Genomic DNA, 24606 nt, shown 5'->3' with positions numbered 1-24606 from the left:
ACATCCTTCAGGCTGGGGTGGGGGTGGGGAGCTGAACTATGAATGACAGCACTAGCCACATACACTAACAATTTTTTCAAAAGTGTCTTTTTCAAAGGCAAAAGTACAGATGTGTACTAGGGAAATAGGGACTGTCTTTAATCAATAACGTGAGAGCCAGTGTGGTGTAGTGGTTAGACGAGGGACTGGGAGACCCGAGTTCAAACCCACCACCACCACCATGGAAGCTCGCTGGATGACCTTGGGCCGGTCACACTCTCTGAGCCTAACCAACCCCATAGGACGAGAAGAGAACAATGTCAGTGGCAGGGTATTAATGAAGTAAAAATGTAAAAAATCATTAAGATGACTAGGGGGAGTTGGCGGGTATGTCAGAAGCACCCCGTGTTAGCCTGTCTGCTTGTCAGAGTGAGAAACAGGGTGCTTGACAGATAAAATGGGATCTGTTAAAGTACATGCCTTCCTCTCTCTCTCTCTCTGTGTGTGTGTGTGTGTGTGTGTGTGTGTGTGTAAAGTGCCATCAAGTCACAGCCGACTTATGGCGACCCCTTTTGGGGTTTTCATGGCAAGAGACGAACAGAGGTGGTTGGCCAGTGCCTTCCTCTGCACAGCAACCTTGGTGGTCTCCCATCCAAATACTAACCAGGGCTGACCCTGCTTAGCTTCTGAGATCTGATGAGATCAGGGTAGCCTGGGCCATCCAGGTCAGGGCACAGGCCTTCCTAGAGCTCCCCAAATGCCTAGCAACTCCTTTGTGGTTCCTGAGGAAATGCTCTTTGTGTATGCTCCCTTTCTCTTTATTCATTACTTTGCATGTTCCAAAATAGGATCAGCACAGGTGGCAAAACAAACGGACAGACCAAAAGTGTGATAGAAACACAAAACTCCTACAAAGAGAAATGCCGGCCTGTTGCACTTCCAATTGGGGTCGTACTGATGCCAAGCACAGAGCAGCTCCTTAAAAGATGGATGTGTGGAACCAGGGAGAAAAACCACCTTGCAAGGCAGGGCGTGTGTGCAGCTGGCACGGAACCTGCTGGGGGTGCTTGTACCAGGCATGTCTGACCATTACAGCATTTAAAAGGCTCCCATTTCTCGACACCCATAAGGGCAGGGCTGTAGCAAATGACTGGGCAAAGGGGAAATTATAGGCTGTAGCACGGCTCCTTTAGCACAGGTACCATAGAGACACCAGCACCATGCCAGTTAGAATAATGTCAGTGGATCATTTTGATTAGATGGCCGTAAAGAGAACAGGTGTGTGCATTTATATCTAGCATAAATGAGCTCCTGATTATTTGTTTGTCCGTTTGGGACTGAGTAAACACAAAACCATATTCCTCGGTAACCTCCTTTTGCAAAATAGCCAATGAGAAGGAAAAATGGATTCACAAAACAAACAAACAAACAAACAAACAAAAAGTCCCTTGTATATCTGGTTTCTGAGCTCATTCATACTTCAGATTATTTATCTGATTTTTATCTCACCTTTCTTCCAAGGGGCTCAGGGCAGCAGGGTTTCCTCTCCTCATTTTACCCTGACAACAATCCTGTGAAGTGGTATAGGCTCAAAGAGTGACTGGCCCTAGGTCACCCACTAAATCACAGTGTGGGGGGGAGGGGGGATGGAATTTAAACCCAGGTCTCCCTAGTCATAGTCCAACATGCTAATTGGTACACCACACTTGGTCTGTAGCTCACTCTGGTGAGCATGATGGTTAGGGTTGCCAGGTCCTCCTTCACCACCGGTGGGAGGCTTTTGGGGCGGAACCTAAAGAGGGCGGGGTTTGTGGAGGGGAGGTACTTCAATGCCATAGAGTCCAGTTGCCAAAGCGGCCGTTTTCTCCAGGTGAACTGATCTCTATCAGCTGGAGATCGGTTGCAATAGCAGGAGATCTCCAGCTAGTACCTGGAGGTTGGCAACCCTAATGATGGTGGTGGTGGAAAGTGCCCTCAAGTTGCAGCCGACATATGGTGACCCTGTAGGGATTTCCAGGAAAGAGACGTTCAGAGGGGGTTTGCCCGTTGCCTCCCTCTGCGTAGCGACCCTGGACTTGGTGGCCTCCCATCCAAGGACTAACCAGGGCCTACCCTGCTTAGCTTCCGATATCTGATGAGATCAGGCTAGCCTGGGCCATCCAAGCCAGGGCCTACAAACAGAGGTGGTTGGCTGTTGCCTGTCTCTGCGTAGTGTCCCTGGACTTCCTTGGCGGCCTCCCATCCAAGGACTAACCAGGGCCGACCTGGTTTACCTTCCAAGATCTGACCAGATCGGGCTAGCCCGGGCCATCCAGATCAGCGCCTGACAATCATACTGTTCCAGAAATAAGGCATGAAAAATATTTGGTCAGAAAATAGTATCCTCTTTTGGTCAACTGTGAAATATGACAGTTAGCCTTCATCCCCTGGAATCATATTCTGGCGATGCAGAAAGCCATTTAATTGGGGCACTTCACCTTGAGGTATGTAAGGCATTTTCATTTCCACTGGGCATTTGAGATCTCTTCTGGTGTTTAGCTAGGGGATATTTTCCCGGCTGCATTGTGGGTCAGGGGCTGGTGCTGGGAAAAAATATTTTTAATAGGTATTCAATTAGCATATTTTGGAGGTCATTCATTCATAGGGTTGCCATAAATCGGAAGCTACTTGATGGCACTTCCTTAGGGTTGCCAACCTCCAGGTGGTAAGCAAAAGTGTAGCACTGTGGCTAAACCCAGGTAAATGTCTCAAACTATGAAGACCATAGCACTATGGCTAAACAAGGTAAGTATTACAAGTTACGAAATATAATTGTCATTACACATCCAAGAATCCACAAATAGTGAACTAGCTATAACAGTATATTGTTGCAGACAATTCTTCTAAAGGTCGCTAACTTATGCAACCATTGCATAACTATGAAGTTGTTACTACAAAATATGTAATTTATACATGCTAACGTTAATAAACAAATTCACAAAGGGTATCACAGTACAAAAACTGCAACACAGCAATAGATCCCAAGTAGAGATTGCGACTGGCAAGACAGTCCCATTTCACTCGAAGGTTTCTTTAGTCACCGCAACTCGCATATACCATGAAGCTGTGTTCAGCACTGGTGCACGTATAATATTATGCAATCGGTGTGTAATGTCCCATCATCAAGAGCAGGTGCTCATGATCCAAGGATGGTCAGTAGTCGATCTCATCCTTGAACAACTTCATTGTTATGCAATGAAGATGAATTGTCTGCAACAATATACTGTTATACCTAGTTCACTATTTGTGGAATCTTGGATGTGTAAAAACAATTATATTTTGTAACTTGTAATTCTTACCTTATTTAGCCATAGTGCTACGGTCTTCATAGTTTGAGACATTTACCTGGGTTTAGCCACAGAGCTACACTTTTGCTAACCTCCAGGTGGTGGCTGGAGATCTCCTGCTATTACAACTGATCTCCAGCCCGATAGAGATCAGTTCACCTGGAGAAAATGGCAGTTTTGGCAATTGGACTCTATGGCATTGGCATCCCTCCCCTCCCCAAATCCCACCCTCCTCAGGCTCCACCCCCAAAATCTCCCACTGGTGGCAAAGAGGGACCTGGCAATCCTACACTTCACACACAGATTAGCAAAATATTTGTTTATTGGTGATTTGCTTTTGTTAAACTGCTTGAAATGTGGGAAGGGTGGCATAAAAGGTGGCATATGAACATTGGGATCTGTTTTAGGGGCAGGAAGGCAAGATAAGATATATAATTAATAAACGCATCCTATCTATTTGTGTTTAAAAGCATCTGATTTCCCGTGGTTAGCTACTGGCCTATAACGAACCAGCTAGCCAAGATGAGAAAGGCTGTGTCATACTATGGAAGTGTGTGTCCGATCTTCCCCTTTCAAGCCCCAGATGTGCCACAAACTACGATATTATGGTGGCCTTGCAAAAATGTTGATGGGTTGGTTCCTTTTAGAGACATGTTGGCAGCCCTGTTCAAATTGTTGCTTGTTTTTCCTAATTGCATCTGGCTGCAGAATTTGCCCTTTTTTGACACTTGTCTGGCTTTGACAACTAGCATCGACTGGAAGTAAGCTGGTTAACACATTCTAGCGAGTCGTCAGCTTGGGGGTGGGGAAAGCCCTCTCCTTCTGTCTCAGTTATTATAATTATTATTTTGAAACCTTATTTTGCTTTACTAACAGCATGGTATCGACTGGGCTACTGCTCAGAAATATAAAAATAACCGCCTCGCATTGCAAGGTTTTATTTATAGGGACTAGATAGAAAAAGCACAAATCAAGCTGTTCCCTATTTCCTGGCTGAAGTCCTGGATAATTAAATAGGGACCATGTGGACATGTCCCGTCAAGGAAGAGCACCTGGGGACGCTCACAAATGCACCCTCTATTTTGAAACTTGCAAACCTGGTGTTTGTCTTCCAGCCAAAGCAGGAGACTCATTTCAGCACTTGCTGCCAAATGCTGTCTTCCTTCTTGGTTTGACATGAAAGTCCCTACAATCCGTAATTCAAAATGCCTTTGGATACTGAACCCACACACCTGCTCTCTCCCTTTGTGATTTCTTACTGTGGGGGGTTTCTTTTGCTCTTGGTTGGCACGTGGAAATCTGATGAGGACATACTGGTATGGGAGAGGACGGGGCCTCCTTGCCTGTTTACACAATGGTGCATGGGAAGGAGTTGTGCCCGGAACGCATCATGTTGTCGGTTCATGCAAGGGCCGATATTGAGTGGGTGACGGATCATCTGCCAATGCTCTCTTGGTGACTCACAAGACCTTTTTCTCTATAACCACGATTTTGACAGGTTGTTGCTGCCTCTCTTAATGTTGAATTGACCTCCCTTCATGGCATTACGCATGCAGTGTTTAGGAAAAGTGTTTAGGGCAGCACAGTGGTGCATGTGCCATCGTTAAGAAACGCAGCGACCAGGAGAGGGGGGAACCTCTTAAAGAGTTTGGTGGAGAGGCTGCAGTACCTGAGGGGAGAGGCAGTGGTGTGTGGGTCACAGGTCAGGTGGGACTTTGGAGGTCCAAGCCCCCACAGTTGTTTTGTATTTGGGTCACAAAACAAAGCCGCGGTGGGGGGGCTTTGAAGCATTGGGAAACTATCCGCAGCTCTCCCCCATCAGGGTTCAAAAAGTTGTGGATGACGCTTAAGTCATATTATTATCCTTCTGCTCCAGCGATTTTTTTGTTAATCTGTTCCAGCATTGATAAGTAGGGTACCACTTCCTTTCTGGGGGTAGCCATAAAGCTGCACAACAGGAGAAATTCAGTACCATACAGCTTTTCTCATCCCTTTAAAGGCCCAAAAGCAAGCCTGTGAAATTTTTCTCCCATCACTTGGTTCTTAACGGCACAGAGGAAACTATTTGGAAGGCTGACAGCCGTATTGGATAACCTGCAGGCTAACTTGCAACAAGCCGTCCAGATAGGATATCTAAAAATCACCCAAATCATGTAGCCATGCAGAATGCCAGACTTTTGCCTGTGCATTCTGCACTATTTTTTTCAAGTAAGGCATTCCATCTTTCTCATCATCTCTTGGCTCATTTAGTCCTTTCCCAGTTAACTGCACTGTTATCAGCTTGATCTAAATTCCAAGAGGCTATTCCTAGGATAGGATATATCTAAAGTTAGAGGAAGGCCCAACAAGAGATGGAGTGACTCTATAAAGGAAGCCACAGCCCTCAATTTGCAAGACCTGAGCAAGGCTGTTAAAGAGAGGATGTTTTGGAGGATTCATAGGGTCGCTATAAGTGACTTGATGGCACTTAACACACACACGAAGTTAGATTCCTTGACAGTCAGACCATCTATGGCATTGGAGAGATGTGATACTGTTCTTGTATGAGTTTTAGTTTTAAACAAATTACAGGTCATTTGCAGTGCTAGAATCTTGCCTAAGAAAACAATGTTTCATTAACTGGGTTAGTGAGGATTAGTTGTGTTGCTTTGTAAAGTAGGATTGGGCTTGCATGGTCTGCATTTGTGAATACCGACTTCTTAAAAGCAAGTTTATAGGTCTAATGGTTAAGGACATAAACATTGTCTCCCTAGTGCCAACTGAGATCTGGCATTGCTTCCTCTACTTGCGAGACAGATGGCACTGGGAGCCCAAATAGTAAGGCAATGGCCACCCTGTTGCTTATCCTCCAACATCTGGCACTCCGCGCTATTTTGCCAGAAGGTATGGAAATGTACTTTAAAAGCCACACTTGTGAGATGCTTGGTCGTTTGCATGGTGGAACGTCTGCAGCTTACTGGGTTATTCATTGCTCGCCGTCTTCGATCTCCTGATCTCTGCTGCTTTTCCCATGACTTCCTCTTTTCTTGCCCCTGCACTAAATATCCCAAATTCTGAACTTGATATTTGTTTCCCATGCCAAATATTGCCTACAAACAAAGCCACTTCTTACATAAGCATATTTGCATAAATATTCTAGATGTGCAAAATCGTGCAACACATGAAATTTAGATCTTTCTCAGTACAGAGTTTAGTTACTTTGAAAACAGATGCGTTATGTTCCAAAATATCTTTCTAAATAGGCATTCTCCTCCTCCCCTTTAAACAGTGTAATTTTAGATCAGTTGAATTTGAACATATCATGTCGTTTTCTGCTCCTCAAGCACGCACTGAGCCTCTTGAACTAAATGAGTTTTTAATTCAGGAGCCCGAGAGATGGAAGCAGAATGGGCCCCTCTGCTGCTTCTCCCACACAAAGGGCGAACGTGAAGTGTGTTCAAGGGCTGCACTTCCATACTTACGCCATTAGCAGTACTGAACAAAAATTCTCCACAGGTTCCTCTTTTATGGTTACAAGAGGTGCAAGAAAGTAATGCCCACTCATATTTAATGACAGTTTATGCATCCCCACAACTCTGACAGTTTGCAGTGGAGTAATGCGTGACAAACTTTTACATGGCACAGTGAAGACAGACAATGTTTTCAGAAGCCAGTCTTTTGTAGAGAACTCTTCACCGTTCCAAGACAACTATTAAAAAAAGAAACACAGAGTCTCTGATAACACAGAGAATGTCCCAAGGAGAACAGCTTCTCTGCTAGGCTTTGGTGATGTATCCTTCTCGGATCAAGAAGTCGTAGATCTTTCTCGTTTTATTCACGTCGATCTTGATGAGGGCCCGTGCCTGGGCCAGCCTCAGGCCTCCTTGCTTGTGACACTCGTTGACTAAAGCGGCTTTATATTCTAAATAGGCTCCGGGGACCAGTCGGACCACCTGACAGAGCTGGGAGAGAAAGCCAATGGTTATTCACTGCTCACCATACCATCCTTTCCCACCCTTCTTAGGGATGTTTTTTTTTCAGAGGACAGAGGAACAAAATCCAGTCCTTTAAATCTCTGTCTGTATGTACAAGAAAAGGGAGAAGTAGAGCTTGTTTCTTAACAGAGCTAGCAAATATAACCACTGTTTCAGCATCATAGTTGGTTTTTATAACTAAGCTTTTCTCTACCTTTAAGGAGTCTCAAGGAGCTCCATGGCGCAGAGTGGTAAGCTGCAGTACTGCAGTCAAAAGCTCTGCTCACGACCTGAGTTTGATCCCAACGGAAGTTGGTTTCAGGTAGCTGGCTCAAGGCTGACTCAGCCTTCCATCCTTCCGAGGTCGGTAAAATGAGTACCCAGCGTTCTGGGAGTAAAGGGAAGATGACTGGGGAAGGCACTGGCAAACCACCCCGTAAACAAAGTCTGCCTAGGAAACGTCGGGATGTGACATCACCCATGGGTCAGGAATGACCCGGTGCTTGCACAGGGGACCTTTACCTTTACCTTTAAGGAGTCTCAAAGCAGCTTACAATCACCTTCCCTCTCCCACCCCACAACAGGCACCTTGTGAGGTAGATGAGGCTGAGAGAGTTCGGAGAGAACTGTGACTGGCCCAAGGTCACCCAGCAGGCTGCATGTGGAGGAGTGAGGAATCAAATCTGGTTCTCCAGAGTAGAGTCCGCTGCTCTTAACCACTACACCATGCTGTCTCTCAACACCGCCAGCTGTCTCTTCAGCCCTATAGTCACACCAAGGCTGGTTCTTCGATATTTGTTCACGAAATTGGACCTTGGCTCTATCCAGTGAGAGAGTAGGATTGGAATGCTGAGGGAAGTTATGCAGACATTGGGTTCTTGTGTACTAGGAAGTTTTATTACAAGGCAGTTCCCCACCCCCTGGAGACTGAAACAGAGCTTCTGAAAAGGTCTTGGGTTCAGTTTCGTAAGCCAGTAATTGCACCAGCTGTTCCCAAAAATCTAGATCTCCTCTGAAGTTCCCTCTGCTGTAATGACCCCACTGGAGACACCAAATGTCTATTTCCCCCCTTTTATTAAAGTGCTCTGACCAAAAAAAACAAAAAAACAACAAACCAACAGAAGCAAAACTGTGAAGATAAAAGATTTAAAGAAAACAGCACTGCAGATGACAACATTCACCTACAACACTGGAAGGTGCCAGGAGCACCAAGGATTAGTGGTTAGTTGGTGATCTGTCTGAAGGGCTGAAGAAAGAAGCTGGCCGGCTATCACAACAGAAGAGGCCAGGGTGGGAGGGAGCCGAAAAGACACCCAGGGTATCAAATGGTCTCCTAAGCTTCTTATAGTTTTCCTCTGAAACAGAGAAACACTGCTTTCTTTGCCTGAGATTAATCCAGGTCCTTTTCCTTCAGCACAATGAATACCACTTCACCAACACTCCCTTTCTCACACTGCAGTCTCTCACACATTCATATATAGTAAGATTTATTTGCCCTGACCTGGATGGCCCAGGCTAGCCTGATCTCATCAGATCTCAGAAGCTAAGCAGGGTCGGCCCTGATTAGCACTTTGATGGGAGACCACCAAGGAAGTCCAGGGTCAGGACTCAGAGGAAGGCAACGGAAAACCACTTCTATTAGTCTCGTGCCTTGAAAACCCAACTGGGTTGCTATAAGTCAGCTGTAACTTGACGGCACTTTACACACAAGATTTATTTCCCTATAAATAAATGGCTGGACCAGTGTAAGTTCTTTGAGCAAGTGTGTCTGGAAGCCAGCATTCCTGGAGGTTGCCCAAATAACACATAAATATAGGATTAATGTAGGTACAGCTGATGACATAGTTTCTTTGGATACTGGCCATGGCTGTGGGTCAGGGCAAATCCCCAAGTAGTCTAAGAGCTGTGGTGTGCAAAGATAATGATGGAAACCATTACAAACAGGAATGAGGACAAATACTCTGTCGCAGCAAGGAATGCTTGCGAAATCTTGCGCTATGTTCTTGCACCACGATAAATCCAAGTAGCTGTCCGCCAGAGCCAGCAGCAAGCACAACACTGAGCAGTTGTGTTTAGGATTATTTTGGAATATGCCCCATTTGGAATATGCCAAAAGCTATTTAAAGGCTGCCATTCTCCATTCTCCACTTACCTCTTTCTCCTTCTCGTTCAGTTTCTCCGTGCCTGGAAGGCCGGTCAGGTTCAGTGGCGGGGCATTCCTCCTACCTGTGGGGAGAAAACAGAGAGATAACAGCAACCCCTAGAACAGAGCTGGTAGCTGTGAGGCTGAGATTAGATGTGATGAAGCAGGACTCCCAACTTAGATCATCCCCAATCTTCATAAAACAAGGCTTGAACACAAACGGTGCGTTCCTAAGGAGAGTTTCTTCCATTCATTTCAATGGGCTTAGACTGGAGGAACTCTCCTTAGGAATGCACTGAAGCTCTCCCCTGGCCAACTCCTCCACCCCGGTTGGCCAGGTTCCTCTTATCAGGACTACAAGGACGCTTCAGGGAGAGGGGAAGGCATGAGAGGGGAAAGAATTCTTCTCCCACCATGGCTTTTGGGGAATTCAGAGGCAGCCTGATCCCAACCCAGTGCTGTCTCAGCTAGTTTGAACTGAGCCGGTTTACACTACAAATGGTGGGGGATAAAAGAGTTCACCGCCACCCTTAACAGAGAGCCAGTTCCTCTGAGAACTAGCTGTTTAAAGAAATGAGGGAAGCTTAAAACAGTACAGAAAGCTGTATTCATGGTTCTAACATTTAGGTTTATTTGTTTGTACAAAGTACCTGTGGTACTGGAGAACTTATTCAAAAATGTTAGCAAAGCAGACTAAACAGGTAGACAAAAGTGGAAAAGCCAAAAACTGGTGTGTGTTCTTCAGAAAGGAACCACAGGGGAGCTACACCTTGTCAGAGTTAATAAATCTTGATCTATATGGAAACTGAACAAAATGCCAGGTGTAGATGGAATAGATTTGAGCAAAAAAATCAAATGGCACAGATTCCCACTTTTTTTAAAGCATGCATGCGCAAGACTCTGTGGAAGATTCAGGAATAACATTGTAGCACTGGGACAGAAACAGTCACCAGTGGTAGAGCTGGCATCTGTGTTCCTGCAGGAAGCCCAAAACTCATGTACCACACCCCAAGAAAGTTTCCTTGCCCTCCTGTAATACCCCAACCAGTCTAGTCCTGTACCACGTTTCCCCACCCATCAGGTGACCACCTGAACACTGGAAATACTGTCATTGTTCCTGGGGTCATCGCAGAGGCAGGCGTGGAAGACTGCAAAGCTGGGTATGAAGGTACGGACTTCAGCCACTGGTCCACCGAACCCAGGCCTGGCCTCCTCTGACAAGCAGTGGCTCTCTGAGGTTTTAGGCACTGAAAGGTGACTCTCAAATGACTGCTCCTGAGGGGCATTTAACTGGAGATGCTGTCAGAAACAAACCAGAGACCCAGGCAAAGCATATGCTCTACCATGGAGAATGGCCTCCCCCCGCCCCCCCCCCCAAACACTGGAAGCATTATCCTGTGAGACTGGGGATCTGCTGTACTGTAGCTGTAGTGTGATCAGATAGAGGGCTCTTGAAGCAACTGACTTTTAAGGGGGGAGGAATTAGATGGGGGAAAGAATTGGAAGGGGGATGCGGTAAGGGAGTCACCACTATTCTTGGTTGTATGAACATTTTATTGTTAACCTATTCAGCCTCCAGAACAGAGGACAAAAATCCAAAGAAAGATGTTTGTTCAGAAGCCAGCCCCACTCGGCTCAAAACATACAGATTTCTTGGTAAACGCACTTTGGGCTGCAACCCGAGGCCAAGGAAAGCCAGGAATTTAAACCCGGCGCGCACAGCAGTACAGTGCGCTGAACCACGCTTGCTCCCGTGACAGACTAATTGGGGTGTTCTTGTGGCACCGAAAGAGCTATTCAGCTCAGCCTTCTTTGCTTGCGTCCCATTCCCACTGAGGGCTGGGCTGTCGAGCAAGTTGCACGTCACCGAACTGACGTGCAGCTGTATTACTCATACTCAGGCTGTGAGGCATCATTGGTGGAAATATGCAATTGAGTAATAGGTAACAGCCCTATGAGACAACAAACTGTCAACAGAGAAATGTTACTTTAAAAAAATCACCCATTTTTCAGCAGCTGCTCTTTTCCTTCCATCTTGAAGGCTCACAAGTAACATTTAACTACACTAATAAGTTTAATTAATTGCTCAGTGGCTACCAAGGATTGTATTTGGACGGCTAGTTTTGGCTGGAAAGACAGCCGGGCCCCAGGTATGTGCAAAACAATCCGTGTATATGTGAGTGCTCAATGAATACGCAGCAAACGTTTGTGCTCCAGGGAGGAGAGTCGTAATTCCCTGCCCCCGGACACCCAGCAGCAAATGCTCGGCAGCTGTGTGAAGAGTTGTATGAACTCTGCACCACGTCTGAAGAGAGAGAGAGTTCATCCCAGGTTAAACTGTTCAGCAATCCTGAGTGGGATCTGTGTCTGTGTTTTCTGCCGCCTCTGCAGCTCTTTACTCTGTGGGCATTCAGTTGCAATTTGCAGTTTTCTATTCTCTGCTTGCAGCATGCTGTAGCGTAAACTGTGAAATTGGTGAAAAGCTCTGTTTTAGGGATAGGGGCTGGATTCTTGGCTTTCCAGTGCTTTTGGAAAGAGGGGCCTCTGGGGTGTTGATCAGAAGATGCAGCCATTGGTCAAAACACTGTTTCAGTGCCACATTCTTCATGGGCTAATGCAGTTACCGCTATTTTCTCATTTCTAAGAATAATGAACCTGATGAATGGAGACACAAGGCTCAGAGCTGCAGGAGGGTCCTCAACAAAATATTTACCTGAATTTGACATAACCGGCATTGTGGGATTCAGGCCAGAGTCACTGAAAATGAAATTTAAAAAATTATATATTAGTCTCACGTAGCACAGGAGTGGGTTGCCTGAACTCTTTCCCTGCATTCCGAGCCATTTTGTGCAGCTTGTTTTTACAGTGTGTATTTCATAGGCTTTGAGGAAATGGCAGCTGGACAGCACGTGGGTGGCCAGCAAGGCTGTGTGTGTGCCATGATTTCTAGCTCTTATGGCTCAGAAGATGCAATTGAAATTATGTGAGCAAATCTGAGAATCTAGAGAGGTGGCTGAATAAGATTATCAACAGCTGGAGGAGGGCTTTAGAATTGTTACCCTTTTGGTCACTGGTATAGCTAGAATAGAGAGCCAGTGTGGTGTAGTGGTTAAGGGTGGTGGGACTCTAATCTGGAAGAACCAAGTTCGTTTCCCCGCTCCGCCACATGAAGCCTGCTGGGTAACCTTGGGCCAACCACAGTTCTCTCCGAACTCTCTCAGCCCACACGGAGGCAGGCAATGGCCAACTACCTCCAAACCACTCTTACCTTGAAAACCCCTTGGGGCTGCCATAAGTCGGCTGTGACTTGACAGCACTTCACACACACATACCCAGCTAGAATAAATTATACTCAAAAGAGGACCATTGCAAACTTCTTCTATTTGCATAATTAATGCATGTTACAGAATTCAGATTAGCTTGGTATAAAATATGGGTTACCTGGGCATAGAATTCTATTAAAAAAACAAAAACAAAACAGAGACTACACGGAGCCCAGGTGTCAATGCTGATCCTGGTTTTATTCCCTAACAGATTCCTTTCTCAACAGAGTAGAGAAATAAGCATACCCATCTACATGCTCATGTTCTTCAAAGCTACCCTTCTTCCTTCTTTCACAGTGCCAACCTAAGCAGAGTTGGACCCTGCTAAGCCCAGTGACTTCAATGAAAAGGTGTACCACCACATAGGACTGCCCTGTCACTGACATATTGGGTAGAACATGGGTCCTATTTCACAGCAAAATTGATAGAGCTTAAGAGAAACCCAAACACATCCTCTTTTTGGTACCATGTCACTATTCTATCCCCAGGCAAACTAGGTTTGTCATTCTACTGCTTCAAGTCAGATTTATCTCTGGTTTCCCTTATTAAAAGGTCTAATCTTAATAGCAGACATACATATCAGCTTGCCGGCTGAGCCACTGCTGGCAGGCATTGCTGTCCTGAATGTACTGGAGGACTTCAGAAAGCATGGTGCGCTTCAGACGCTCCTCTTCCCGGATCTTCTTGAGGCGGTCATACGTTCTCGCGCCTGCAGCCAACAAAGAGCATGTTATGGCTGACTTACTTAGGACATGATCTTTCGAGCACATTCCCCCCCCCCCCTCAAACTTTGTCCCAGTGTGATTTCCCAAATCAAGAAAACAAACCATTAAGGCGTTATGGATATTTCATTAAAATGTCAAATTTGGTGAATATTGATATTTATTAGTAAACCTTAAGAAAACCTAGCGGGAAGTGTCAGAAAACACTGGCATATAACCACTTTCAGTAAATGTCCAAATATTATCTTTGTTTGTGGGTAAAGTATAAAAAATCATACGGCAGATGTAAACTGAAAAAAAGAAAAACAGGCAAAAAATTCTGATGCTACCTGCTGGGCCTCCTGTAATATTAAAACTTATCATGTAGAAATTGGTTTTACTATAGTTAATACCAGTGGTGATGCTGCCTAGCAAAGTATGCAGTACACAGCACTAATTATAATACTCTCATGCACCACAGTAACTTCAACTATAGAAATGGAGCAGCAGCATTAGTAATGATGTCTGGAAAATGTCTGCTGCCAGTACATCCAAGATCTAGTTTGCAAAAAAATAAAAACAAAAAAACAAAAAAAACAGGTGGCCATCCTGTCTGTGGATTGTACTATTTTGTACTGCAGATGGCAGGTCACGTGGTGAATATGTCCTAATGGTGGCGGTAGGGGGAAATGTTTCCTATTCACACAAAAAAGTGTGTATCATGGAGAAGGCTAAGCTGGAACCCTCCTCCCTGACATCTAGTGTAGAGAATTATTTTGTATGGAGCGGCATTCCATCATGCAAATCCCCTGCCTGCCATTGGAAGTGGTGCGCTCCGCCCAGGTTTACAATGCTATCTGCTTTTGTGAGAATTATGCCAAAAAGTTTGTCTCATATTACCTTGTGGATGTGTTCTTAATCTCAAGGGTTTGCTTTAAGAAGTAAAATGCAGACACAAACATTTGTTTGCAAGCATGAGCATTGTACACTCTACAGGGAGCCAGGATCACCTGCTGCTGTTCTGAAAGTTGTGGCAACTCTAGGTTCGTTGCTGTGATAGCTAAGGCAGCTTCACACCAGCAGTGGCAATCTCTTTGTTTCTCTATGGAATTATGATGCAGGCTCTCTGGAAAAAAAGAGCATATCTACTATAGTTTACATGATTAGTTCCCTGGAGTGGGACAGGCACGTTAATAAGCTCACCTTGCCTGTGCAACTTCTGATACAGTCCTTGAACATATAAGCAAACCAGAGATTGTAATGTGTTCAAGAGATAACTGATCACGTTGTAAATTCCCTGATGAGTCAGTTGAGCTTTTGGCAAAGAAACTCCTATTAGGAGAAGATGCTCAGCTTACGCTCCAAACTGCCAAGTTCTGCGCTGTTGCTATTAAAATACGCAGAGCTTTATTAGAGAATGATTGTTAGAATATTTTACAATTTTAATGTGATAATTTTAACCAGGGGTTGCTTTTATTGACCTTACACCTTTATATGTACTGGCAGTCTGTGATTCTGCAGTGCAAAACTATTGTGTCTGGAAATTTTGATATGTTGGCACGTGATTGGTCAGTCGACCGTATTAATAAACTTGACTAACTGATCACGTATAAACTAGGCCTTACTTGAGGGTCTTAACATCTATCTAGTTAGGCCTTGGTGCTCTTATGAACATGGCCAAAAAAGCCCCAATGATTTAAAGTGAGTTTATTTGGCAGCAAGATTTTTTCCGCAGGAAGTCAGGCTCTAATGATGATGAGAGATGAAATTATTGTATCCGTCAGATGAAAGGCACTCATGAGTCAGCCAGTTACTTCCCCAATATCTTCAGACCTGGTCACTGCTGTAGAGTTTAGCAACTGCCGTTGGGACATTCCCCTGAGATCCAGGGTTAAAACCAGTGATGTTTTCTCTAATGCACAATGCTGCCAAACAAACATGTTTCCGAAGGAACTGCCTTCTCAGTAATATACCCTGAGCGTAAATATCTCAGCATAATCTTGGCTAATGTATCAAGTACACACTTACTGCAAAAATTAGTGATGCCAGCTATCCTGTATTCCTGTAGCCGTTTGATTTCCCTTCGCAGCTCAAATTCCACTGATTTCCCCATTTAGAATGAGAGTGAAATGAAGGGGGGAAAAATACAGGTTACATTTTGGATTTTGTAATGATTCTTTCTCCAAGCAAGAACAAAATGTACTTATTTCAACCTCAGAACAACTTTCGGAGACAGGTTCAGCTGAGAGTGAATTGCAGAAGGCCAGCTGGTGAAATCCAGCCCTGAGTGGGGGCATGAATCCAGGGCTCCCTGATGACCCAAGGCCAACACACGGTCCACTACACAGCATTCGCTCTGTCCACAAGGCATCAGTTTTCTCTTAAAAAGCAAGTGCCTATCTGTTTTGATATTGGGCAGGCACGTGCTTAGTCTTGTGTGTTCTGCATGTTATGTGAAAGTGAGGAGATAACATTTGGCACTGTCACTAATACCAACATTTTGGTATTAGTGGCAGAGTTTTCAAATGCGTACAAAGGACACTGTGAGATAGAGTGGTCTCTAATGCTGCCAAACAAACATGTTTCTGAAGGTTTTTTTTAAAAGGATATTATTTTAACACTGTGCCTTAAAGAAATTACAAAAACAATGCCAAACCGCCCAAAATTCTGGTATACTGAAAATCATGGACTATTAAAAAGAAAGACCTGAAATTAAAAAAAAATTTTTGAAGCGCACACCCACAGAACATGTTTTTATTTTATCGCAGTTATGTTTGCTGTAAATACAATTTGAGATCGTCAGCCTGCAAGTCCAAGTTACTCCTTACTTAGAAGACGCCACTGAAAGTCAATGTGATGTAATGGTTAGAGCAGGGGTCCCCAATCTTTTTGAGCCTGCAGGCACATTTGGAATTCTGACATGGCATGGTGGACGCAGGAACAAAATGGCTGCCACAAAATGGATGCCTCAGGAGGTGGAGTAAGCCACAAAATGATTGCCACAGCTTCACTTCAGTAACACAACACAGATCCTTGTGTGGTGGTGGCAGCTGCTGCCAAAGCAACATTTAAAAAAATCTGAACTGCCAATCAAATCTCCAACAGACAATCAGAAGCCTTCCTGGGCAAAAGCCCTATTTGGCCCCACCCACTTCCTAAAAACACTTGATGGGTGCCGCAAAAGGTGTTGGCGGGTGCTATGATGACCACAGGCACTAAATTGGAGACCCCTGGGGAAAATTGGGTTCAAATCTCCACTTGCCATAAGATTTCCTGCATGACTTTGGGCCAGTCATTCTGTCTCAGCCTAATTTACCTCCTACGATCATATGATTTACCTCATATGATCATTCTGAGAACAACATGAAGTAGAGGAGAACTTTGCTGCCCTAAGCTCCTTTGAGGAAGGGAGGGATAAAAATTGGGAAGAGTACAAAACAGCCACAGCTTGCTAGTTTTTCCCAGTGCATTGTTAAAATGCACTCTTAACCACATTAAAGGATACCTGAGTTCAATAAACGCCACACCTCTATAACTAATTAGAAAATGCTGCCGAAAATTAGTTCCAAATGATACCAGAGCTATGCAGAAATTGCAGCTCTCAGTGTTGTGGACATACTTGGACTGTTAGACTCAAGTCCCGTAGCCAAAAAGAGTTTCAGGGTATAGAGCTTTTGAGAGTCAAAGATCCCTTCATCAGAAATTTGGACTGGAACACAAAAATAACTCTGATGTGGGTTGTTTCCCCAGAAAGATATGAGTAAATTTAGGGGAATAATATTCCCAACTACCTGTGTTGCAATGTGGGCAGGTCAATTTAAAGATGGTTTAATTATGCAGAATATATGCATGATCTGATGATGGGAAAGTCAGACACTTCTAAAAAGCAAAGCTACTTATGAAAAATCACCTGGCGGAGCCTGCAAATGCCTGACACCGCACGACATTATAACCTCACAAAATTAAATCAGTGATGGAAATTTTAACTCAAGTCTTAGAAATTTAACAAAAGATCTTCTACCATTAAAACAGCTCTTTGGGGAACTAATTAATTGGCAAGGATTGGCAGTATGTAGAACTTTTCACATTGTGTGATTGAGAAACCTATCTGCAAAAGTGACCGCAGTTTTTAAGAGAACAATTCTCCAAATCATTTCACCTTGTTTTGGATCCTAGCATTGTTATGCACTGCTACTCCACAAAAGGCACAGTGATCTGGCTGAGAGTCAAATGACTGGCAGGTTTTTTTTTTGTTTTAAACTAGTTAGCCTCAAGTGACTGTTTCAAAGATCAGGGAAGTGGTGTTAGGAGGTCACTCTTTCCTCCCATGTCTTGCCCCAATCTAAGTCCCTCCCCATAAAATTTTTCCCTCATGGAAGCAACTGCAGTTTGGTGGGTGGGATTTAGATTGGAGAAAAAGGAATGGAAGGAAAGGATTAAAGATGCCATCTTTAATGGTGCTTCCTCGATCTTCAAAATGGGGGCAATGGGAAGCTAGTAAGTAAAGAAAGAAAGAAAGAAAGAAAAAACCAGTGCAGGAAATCCTGATCACAGAGCTCTCATGACAAAGGTGCTCAGTTTCCTAGTGCTTATGTCCCCTGTTCAAAGCAGAGATGGGCTACATATGATGCTTCCATGTTGTCAAGTTTCTGCGCATTTGGATGAATTCCACACCATCTCATTCACAATGATGCTGCTTTGGGTGGTGGACAATCCTCTGGAAATGTGTTGCTTTAATAAAGTGCAGGTGCTTATGACTGTGAAGATGTAATTTCCACCTTCCGAAATGAAAAATCACAGATATTCACTGCATCTCTAAATAAGGCTAGTCGGGGCAAGCAAAAGAAATTCTGTTGAACTAGGAGGAGGGGCTTGTGAGCAGCACACAAAAAAATGTAATGGGCAAAACAGAAGGCTTTGATTATCCCCCCTTCCCTAAGTGTTCAACATAGACAAGAACAGATTCACCTCTACCTGACCATTTCTGCCAATACTGTTTCTCTCTGGCTTAAAAAAAAAAGAGAGAGATGTACAGGGAGTTAAAAATTCAAAAGCTTGTAGCAAACCTCATGTCCCTAACCAGCTTACTTTTACCTTGCTTTTCCTTTTCCCAGCTAAAACCGCTACCACATGCAAGTGGGACAATATATTTTGTATCTGAAATGCTAAAAGCTTTGTAAATACCGTAGACCATCCTCTGAAGTAACTGAGAGAACAATTCTGTGTATTATGTAATGGAGAGATAGTCAAACATCATGCGCGTACACACCCTTCTACCCACTTCTAAGATCTTGGTGAAACTCTAAAGCGTATTTATTCCTTCACTAACACACACTGACTTTATAGATAATACTATTATAAAGAACAAATTTTGCAATTACTGTAGGTACCAAAATATTTGGGTGCATGTGTATGATATTTGGTGGACCTTATTACAATTTACATGTAGACAGAAGTCATGTCCAATCTTTATATGGCCCAGGGAAAAGGACATAAAAATAAAGTCCAGATGCTTACATGCATTGCTTTCAATGAATTTGTCATGCTCCATTGGTCCTAGTATTCTTGCAAAACGCCTCATGGTTTCATAAAGATCTTGAACCTCCTTTGGATATCTTCTTTCTAGAACTACAAGAGAGATGCGGACACAGAAAAGCTACTTTCTTAACAAGGGAGACAAGTAAAGCACCCAGAAGAGGGATGCTGCTTCCTGCAGGCGAGAAACTGCACTGTGTGACACGACGGAAGAAATGTCTGGGCAGTTAGCTCACATTTCCCTCCTAACTGTTGGCCATTCACCTCACGCTGGTTCTCCCAAGCTGCTTCTCTGTTACCATAAAACTAACCAATGTGGAAGTGGCAGATAAGAGGGTTTGTTCGTGGTTTAGCACAAGTGGCAGCTAAAGCTGGACACCTCCCTCCCCCACTGCACTGCCCTCCAGAAGGAAGAGTAAAGAGCAGGGAGAACAAACTGCCACCATGGTGTGCAGCCACCCCTCCATGGCTCAGGCAGCTAGTGTGGTGGCAGCTGTGTGTGCCTGTCTCTTTGGCAGCCAGCTTGAGGGTTGCCCCTTGCTTGGGAATTGGGTGGGCCTGGGGGGGGGGCAGTAGTGATTATGGCCCTCCATCCCGGATATTTGCCCAGGGCCCCAGAATAGCTAATCACTAAGACCACCTCTGAATATTACCATCTAAGAACCTTTCTAGTCAGTAGAATCCCAGGCCTGATAAGGAAGAAGGCAGTGGGTCCGGTTTGTGCTGAAATGACAATCCTGACAAGGCATAAGGGACATGGATGCCTACTCAGGCCTAAGTTAGTTGGAGCAGAACATCACTGGGCTTTGCAAGGATCTAATTTAAATGTTTCTTCAGTTAGCCCCACATATAATTTTGCAAACAAATGGAATTGAGGTATTCAAAATATGAACCAAGTAGCACCTTTTAAAGATTAATTTGAGCTGGATAGCACAGCAATTAAGTCTGACTATTGTGGTACTCACTCTGAAACTTTCTGAGATTGATGAGTCCATGGTCTCTTATAATTCTGTAATTAAAAGGTACATCCTGGATTAGAAATATTTCTAGCATAAACAATTATCCATCGGGGAAAAACTATATATGAATGTAGCAGATGCTCCTCCTTAAATCTTTTCCAGAAAAGGCTGGGTATGTTTCTTTTACTAATTAAAAAGGAAAATAAGGTCTTGTCTACTTACAGGAAGTTCTTGCCATAGAATTCCTAGTCAGAGTCCTCTAAGAGGAACTGAACCTTTTGCCCCAAAGTTGCTCAAGAAGATTTGTTAAAACAAGGTATAATCCATTTCAGCCTAAGTTGGTATATGTAAGGACAGTGCAAAAGGGTATGTACCAAGGAGTCTACTCAGTGATTCTTGCAGCTATCCAGAAGTGACAAAGGACAGCTCTAGGAATTGCTGGAAACTCTTGGCAGCCTTAGGTGAGTCCCCATGTTGGCAGAAATAGAACCCCCACAGAAGTGCACTTTGTTTTACTCAGAGCTGCATTGTGACAACTGTGCTGTCTTTTCTAGAGATCTGTGCCTCTCCTGCCTACTATCATCTGCTTTTGTATATAGTAGTCTGCATATATATCCAATTGCAACAATTCTTGGTTCAATAAAGAAATAGTTTTTAAATAGCACTAATTAGTTTAAGCTATCTATCTACTTACATATGAAGGGAGGCAGCCAATGGAAATATTATTGATTTGGAACACTAAGAAAGCAATGGAGGTATTTATACAAGATTTTTTGCAGCTTGCAATTTTCTGTAAATAGAAGCAATGTAATGGCTCAGAAATATATAGAAGTAAATTGATTACACTACTCCTTCAGATGTCCTGTACAGCTTTCAGAACCAGAGCCTGATCATTCCTTACCACTCTGTGGAAATCACACAGATCCACAGGAAATAACATAGCCTACAATGCAATCCTAAGCATGTATACTTAGAATTCCATTGCATTCCACAAGACTTACTGCCTAGTAAGTGTGCTTAGGATTGCAGCCAGCAAAATTGCTGGACAATTTTATCTGCATAACAAGTAAGGTTCTATGTGGGTTATCTGTTCCTCTTTTGTATGTCGGTGCTTCTCAAACTTGATGGTCCTGTGCATTGCCTCTAGATTTTACACCTCCAACTCCCCTGTCTAGAAGTGTCACCGGATATGCCTGCACATCCCTTCTGTCACTTCTTTACTAACAACCAAGGGCAGTTCCAGATTTTTTTGCAAGCGGGAGACAGGCAGAGAGCACCCAGGGCCCCCTCTCCTTTAACCACCTCCAAGACCCCTGCTCACGTCTTCCACGCCTTGGAGAGCCAGCATGGTGTAGTAGTTAAGAGTAGCGATTTGGAGCAGTGGACTCTGATCTGAAGAACCAGGTTTGATTCCCCACTCCTCCACATGAGCAGCAGACACTAATCTGGTGAACCGGGTTGGTTTCCCCAATCCTACCCATAAGGCCAGCTGGGTGACCTTAGGCTAGCCACAGCTCTCTCAGCCCCACCTACCTCACAGGGTGTCTGTTGTGGGGAGGCGAAGGGAAAGTGATTGTAAGCTGGTTTGATTCTCCCTTAAGTGGTAGAGAAAGTTGACATATAAAAACCAACTCTTCTTCTTCCTACCAGCCCCACCCCCCCCCCGTCCTCCTATATGTCGTTCCTGAGTCTTCCCACTGACCTTTCCACAATGGTACTGGGTGCTGTGTTTGCAGATGGCAACACCACACCACTGTGCCCACCAGGAGTGCCTCCATTCCTGGGGGGGGGGCTCAGTGACCATGGGCCCTCCCAGAAACCCTGGGCCCGAGCAGCTGCCCCACTTCAGGGTATGCTGATGCCAGCCCTGTCACACCACTCCTCTCCCTACCACACCACATTCCTATATACACACCTTGTGACATATCCACTGTATCCAGCTAAGGTTTACTCTTTGGTTTCCTCTCACCTGTTCTTATTGTGCAATTGCCTGGTTGCATCTCACTGGCATGCCTGGTTTAGGCTAGGTAACTGCAGTCTTCCCTCTATGGATTTCTGGAGGGCAAGGGCCTCAGGGCTAAACTGCAGGCTACACTGGGGGGATTTGAGATCAAATATCCTGAGCGGTAGTTTAGCCGACAAAGCAGCCACAGATATGGCTCAAACTGTGGGGGGAGGGGGGTAAGGGCTAAAATGCCAGCACAATTTCTGTGCCCCTTTCTGTTTTATTAAGGTGCTGTATTTGATGAAAAACTGAGAGGCTTTATGGTTAAGAGCAGTGGACTCTAATCTGGTGAACCGGGTTGGTTTCCCCATTCCTTCAAATGAAGCCTGCTGGGTGACCTTGGGCTAGTCACAGTTTGCTCCAAAGTGTCTCAGCCCCACCTGCCTCACAAGGTGTCTGTTGTGGGGAGGGGAAGGTGATTTTAAGCCACTTTGAGAATCCTTAAAGGTAGAGAAAAAGCGAGGTATAAAAACTTCTTCTTCTTCTGGTAGCATGATAAGAAGGCAGGTTTTGTTTCTGTTTAACAGTCAGTGCATCTGAGGGGTTGCTGAATTTGGTGTATTGTGCTTAGTGGGTTAAACACATGTTGAGACATGGCTTATGCCTGAAGAAGTTTTATGTTGATCCACTCTGACAGCGGAAAAAGCTTAGTGGGCTCAAAACTGTACTACACAAGTTGAGAAGATCTGCTGTTTCACTTAACAATTCAGTAACTGTTGCCTTCAAACCAAGCTTTCAGCCACAGCATCTTGCCAAAAGCTTGACTCTTATTAGAATGGGCTTATGACTTATACCTTCTCCAAAGGAAAGCGCTTCTAATTCCCTCCTTGGTGTGAGGACTGTTGAGACAGGTCCTAGTAGTTTAATAACTCCGCCCTACTCTTTCTTTTTACCCAGCCCAATCTGGCAGTTTGCCCTGTCCTGGATGGCCCATGCTAGCTTGATCTCGGAAGCTAAGCGGGGTCGGCCCTGGTTAGTAGTACTTGGATGGGAGACCACCGAGGAAGCCAGGGATGCAACAAAGAGGCAGGCCATAGCAAATCACCTCTGAACGTCTCTTGCCTTGAAAACCCTACAGAGCCTCCATAAGTCGGCTGTGACTCGATGGCATTTCCCACACCACCAAGGCAGGCCCTGACCTGGATGGCCCAGAATGGCCTGATGTCATCTGATATCAGAAGCTAAGCAGGGTTGGACTTCGTCAGTACTTGGATAATAGAAAACTAAGCAAGTCCAGGGTTGCTATGCAGAGGCAGGCAATGGCAAACCACTTCTGAAGTCTCTTGTCTTGAAAACCCCAAGGGGTCGTTGCCATGAGTCAGCTGTGACTTGACGGCATTTTCCACCACCACCATCTGGCAGCTTAATCGTCGGCTTCCCCATCAACCCCCTGCAAATGGCTGGTTCCTTGGTGGTAAGGGGTTCCTGAAGGCTGGACAAGACTTTCATTGGCACAGTTACTGCTTTCCCTCCATGCCGTTTCCATGTTTGAGCTGTTAGGTTGCGGCTAGCTTTGGTAGGGAACAGAAAAACAAAGGGGCCGCTCTCTTTTTCCCCTTACTGAAGCTTATAACAGCCAAGGTGGAAGGGATGTGGGCTTTCAATTGAGGAAATGGTGTGTAAGGCAGGAAGCATTAACTCCCCCTTAGTGCCATGGGCCTGATCTATATCCTCTGCCCCCACGCCCCAGGTTGCTTTCTCACATTGAGACAGCTAATAGATCCTCAGTGTAATATATAGCTTCTTCTTCACTCTGGGAGACCCTCATGGGGAGGGCTGGCTATAAAAGTCATAGGAAAAGTCCTGGGGGGCCATCACCCTGGCCCTGTGTGAGGGGAGCAGGAGCCGGTGCAGCAAGTTGACAGCCTCCACCTTGTGGAAAGTGGGTGTGAGCCCAGAGCTTTCACCCTGCATAAAGTGGGGGCTGGCTCTTCCACCCTTCCCCCACTGGGGGGAGCAGTGCCCTTTTTGTCTCCCAACCCCCCGCCCCCGGAGACCCTGCAATATTACAAGACAAGAGAAGAACCTTTAGCTGTTATTTGTGTCTGTTACCCAGCTTGGAAATATTTTAATATTTGGGAGCAGGGGGATGGCAAGAATTAAATTTTCATTCCTCCAAAACATCATGGTCACAAATTGTTCAACTGCAATGGGCATTTAGCTGGGAGGAGGTGGTAACAGGAAGGGGAAAGCAACATAACAGCATTTTTATAAAATGGGTAATATTGATTTGGGAGGTGCAGGAAAAGTCAGTAAAAATTGAAATAAGTTGTTGGTGCACCCCATGTTGAATAACACCTCTGAAAAAACACTGGGCTATTCAAATTGCTGAATCATTCTTGAGTGTCATGTGACTGGATGAACAAATCACACAGAATGTTAATTAGCCTACTCATCTTCAGGATGCTGGGGAATCAAGCGGAGTCAGAAGTTGTTTATTGTGGCAAACAGCATGATGTGAATCATCCATGCACGGCAATAATTGGGAGAGCAGGATTCAGAGCCCGAACGTTACTGTCAGGCTGGATGCGTGTGGCTGTAAATGGACTGCCACAAATATGCTCTAAAGTGGAGTTCCTGTTTCCTGATTGTAGGGGAAGGAGGGCTGAACATATTACAGGATATGCTGATAAGTTTTCATAGCTTGGGAGGGGTTCAAGGAGGGGACAGGCTTGACCCTGC

The 24606-nt window shown here is 44.8% G+C and overlaps 1 protein-coding gene across 2 annotated transcripts in view; it reads right to left on the bottom strand.

The window, feature by feature from the left end:
* Positions 1-7023: 7023 nt before the first annotated feature.
* Positions 7024-24606, bottom strand: part of TADA2A (transcriptional adaptor 2A) — a 30841-nt gene continuing 13258 nt past the window's right edge. The window contains exons 9-15 of one of the 2 annotated variants that reach the window (XM_056865120.1): positions 19926-19969; positions 18943-19053; positions 15454-15525; positions 13301-13433; positions 12115-12158; positions 9411-9484; positions 7024-7246 (exon numbers count right to left, since the gene is read on the bottom strand). In XM_056865120.1, coding sequence (XP_056721098.1) covers positions 7061-7246; positions 9411-9484; positions 12115-12158; positions 13301-13433; positions 15454-15525; positions 18943-19053; positions 19926-19969 — 664 coding nt within the window. In that variant the 3' untranslated portion in view covers positions 7024-7060. The remainder of the gene's footprint in view (positions 7247-9410; positions 9485-12114; positions 12159-13300; positions 13434-15453; positions 15526-18942; positions 19054-19925; positions 19970-24606) is intronic. The other variant, XM_056865121.1, reaches the window with a different exon arrangement.

Source organism: Euleptes europaea, chromosome 19 (genome assembly GCF_029931775.1).
Source record: "Euleptes europaea isolate rEulEur1 chromosome 19, rEulEur1.hap1, whole genome shotgun sequence".
Taxonomy (NCBI): domain Eukaryota; kingdom Metazoa; phylum Chordata; class Lepidosauria; order Squamata; family Sphaerodactylidae; genus Euleptes; species Euleptes europaea.
The sequence above is the reverse complement of the archived record's forward strand: the minus strand, read 5'-3'. Positions and strand labels throughout refer to the sequence as shown.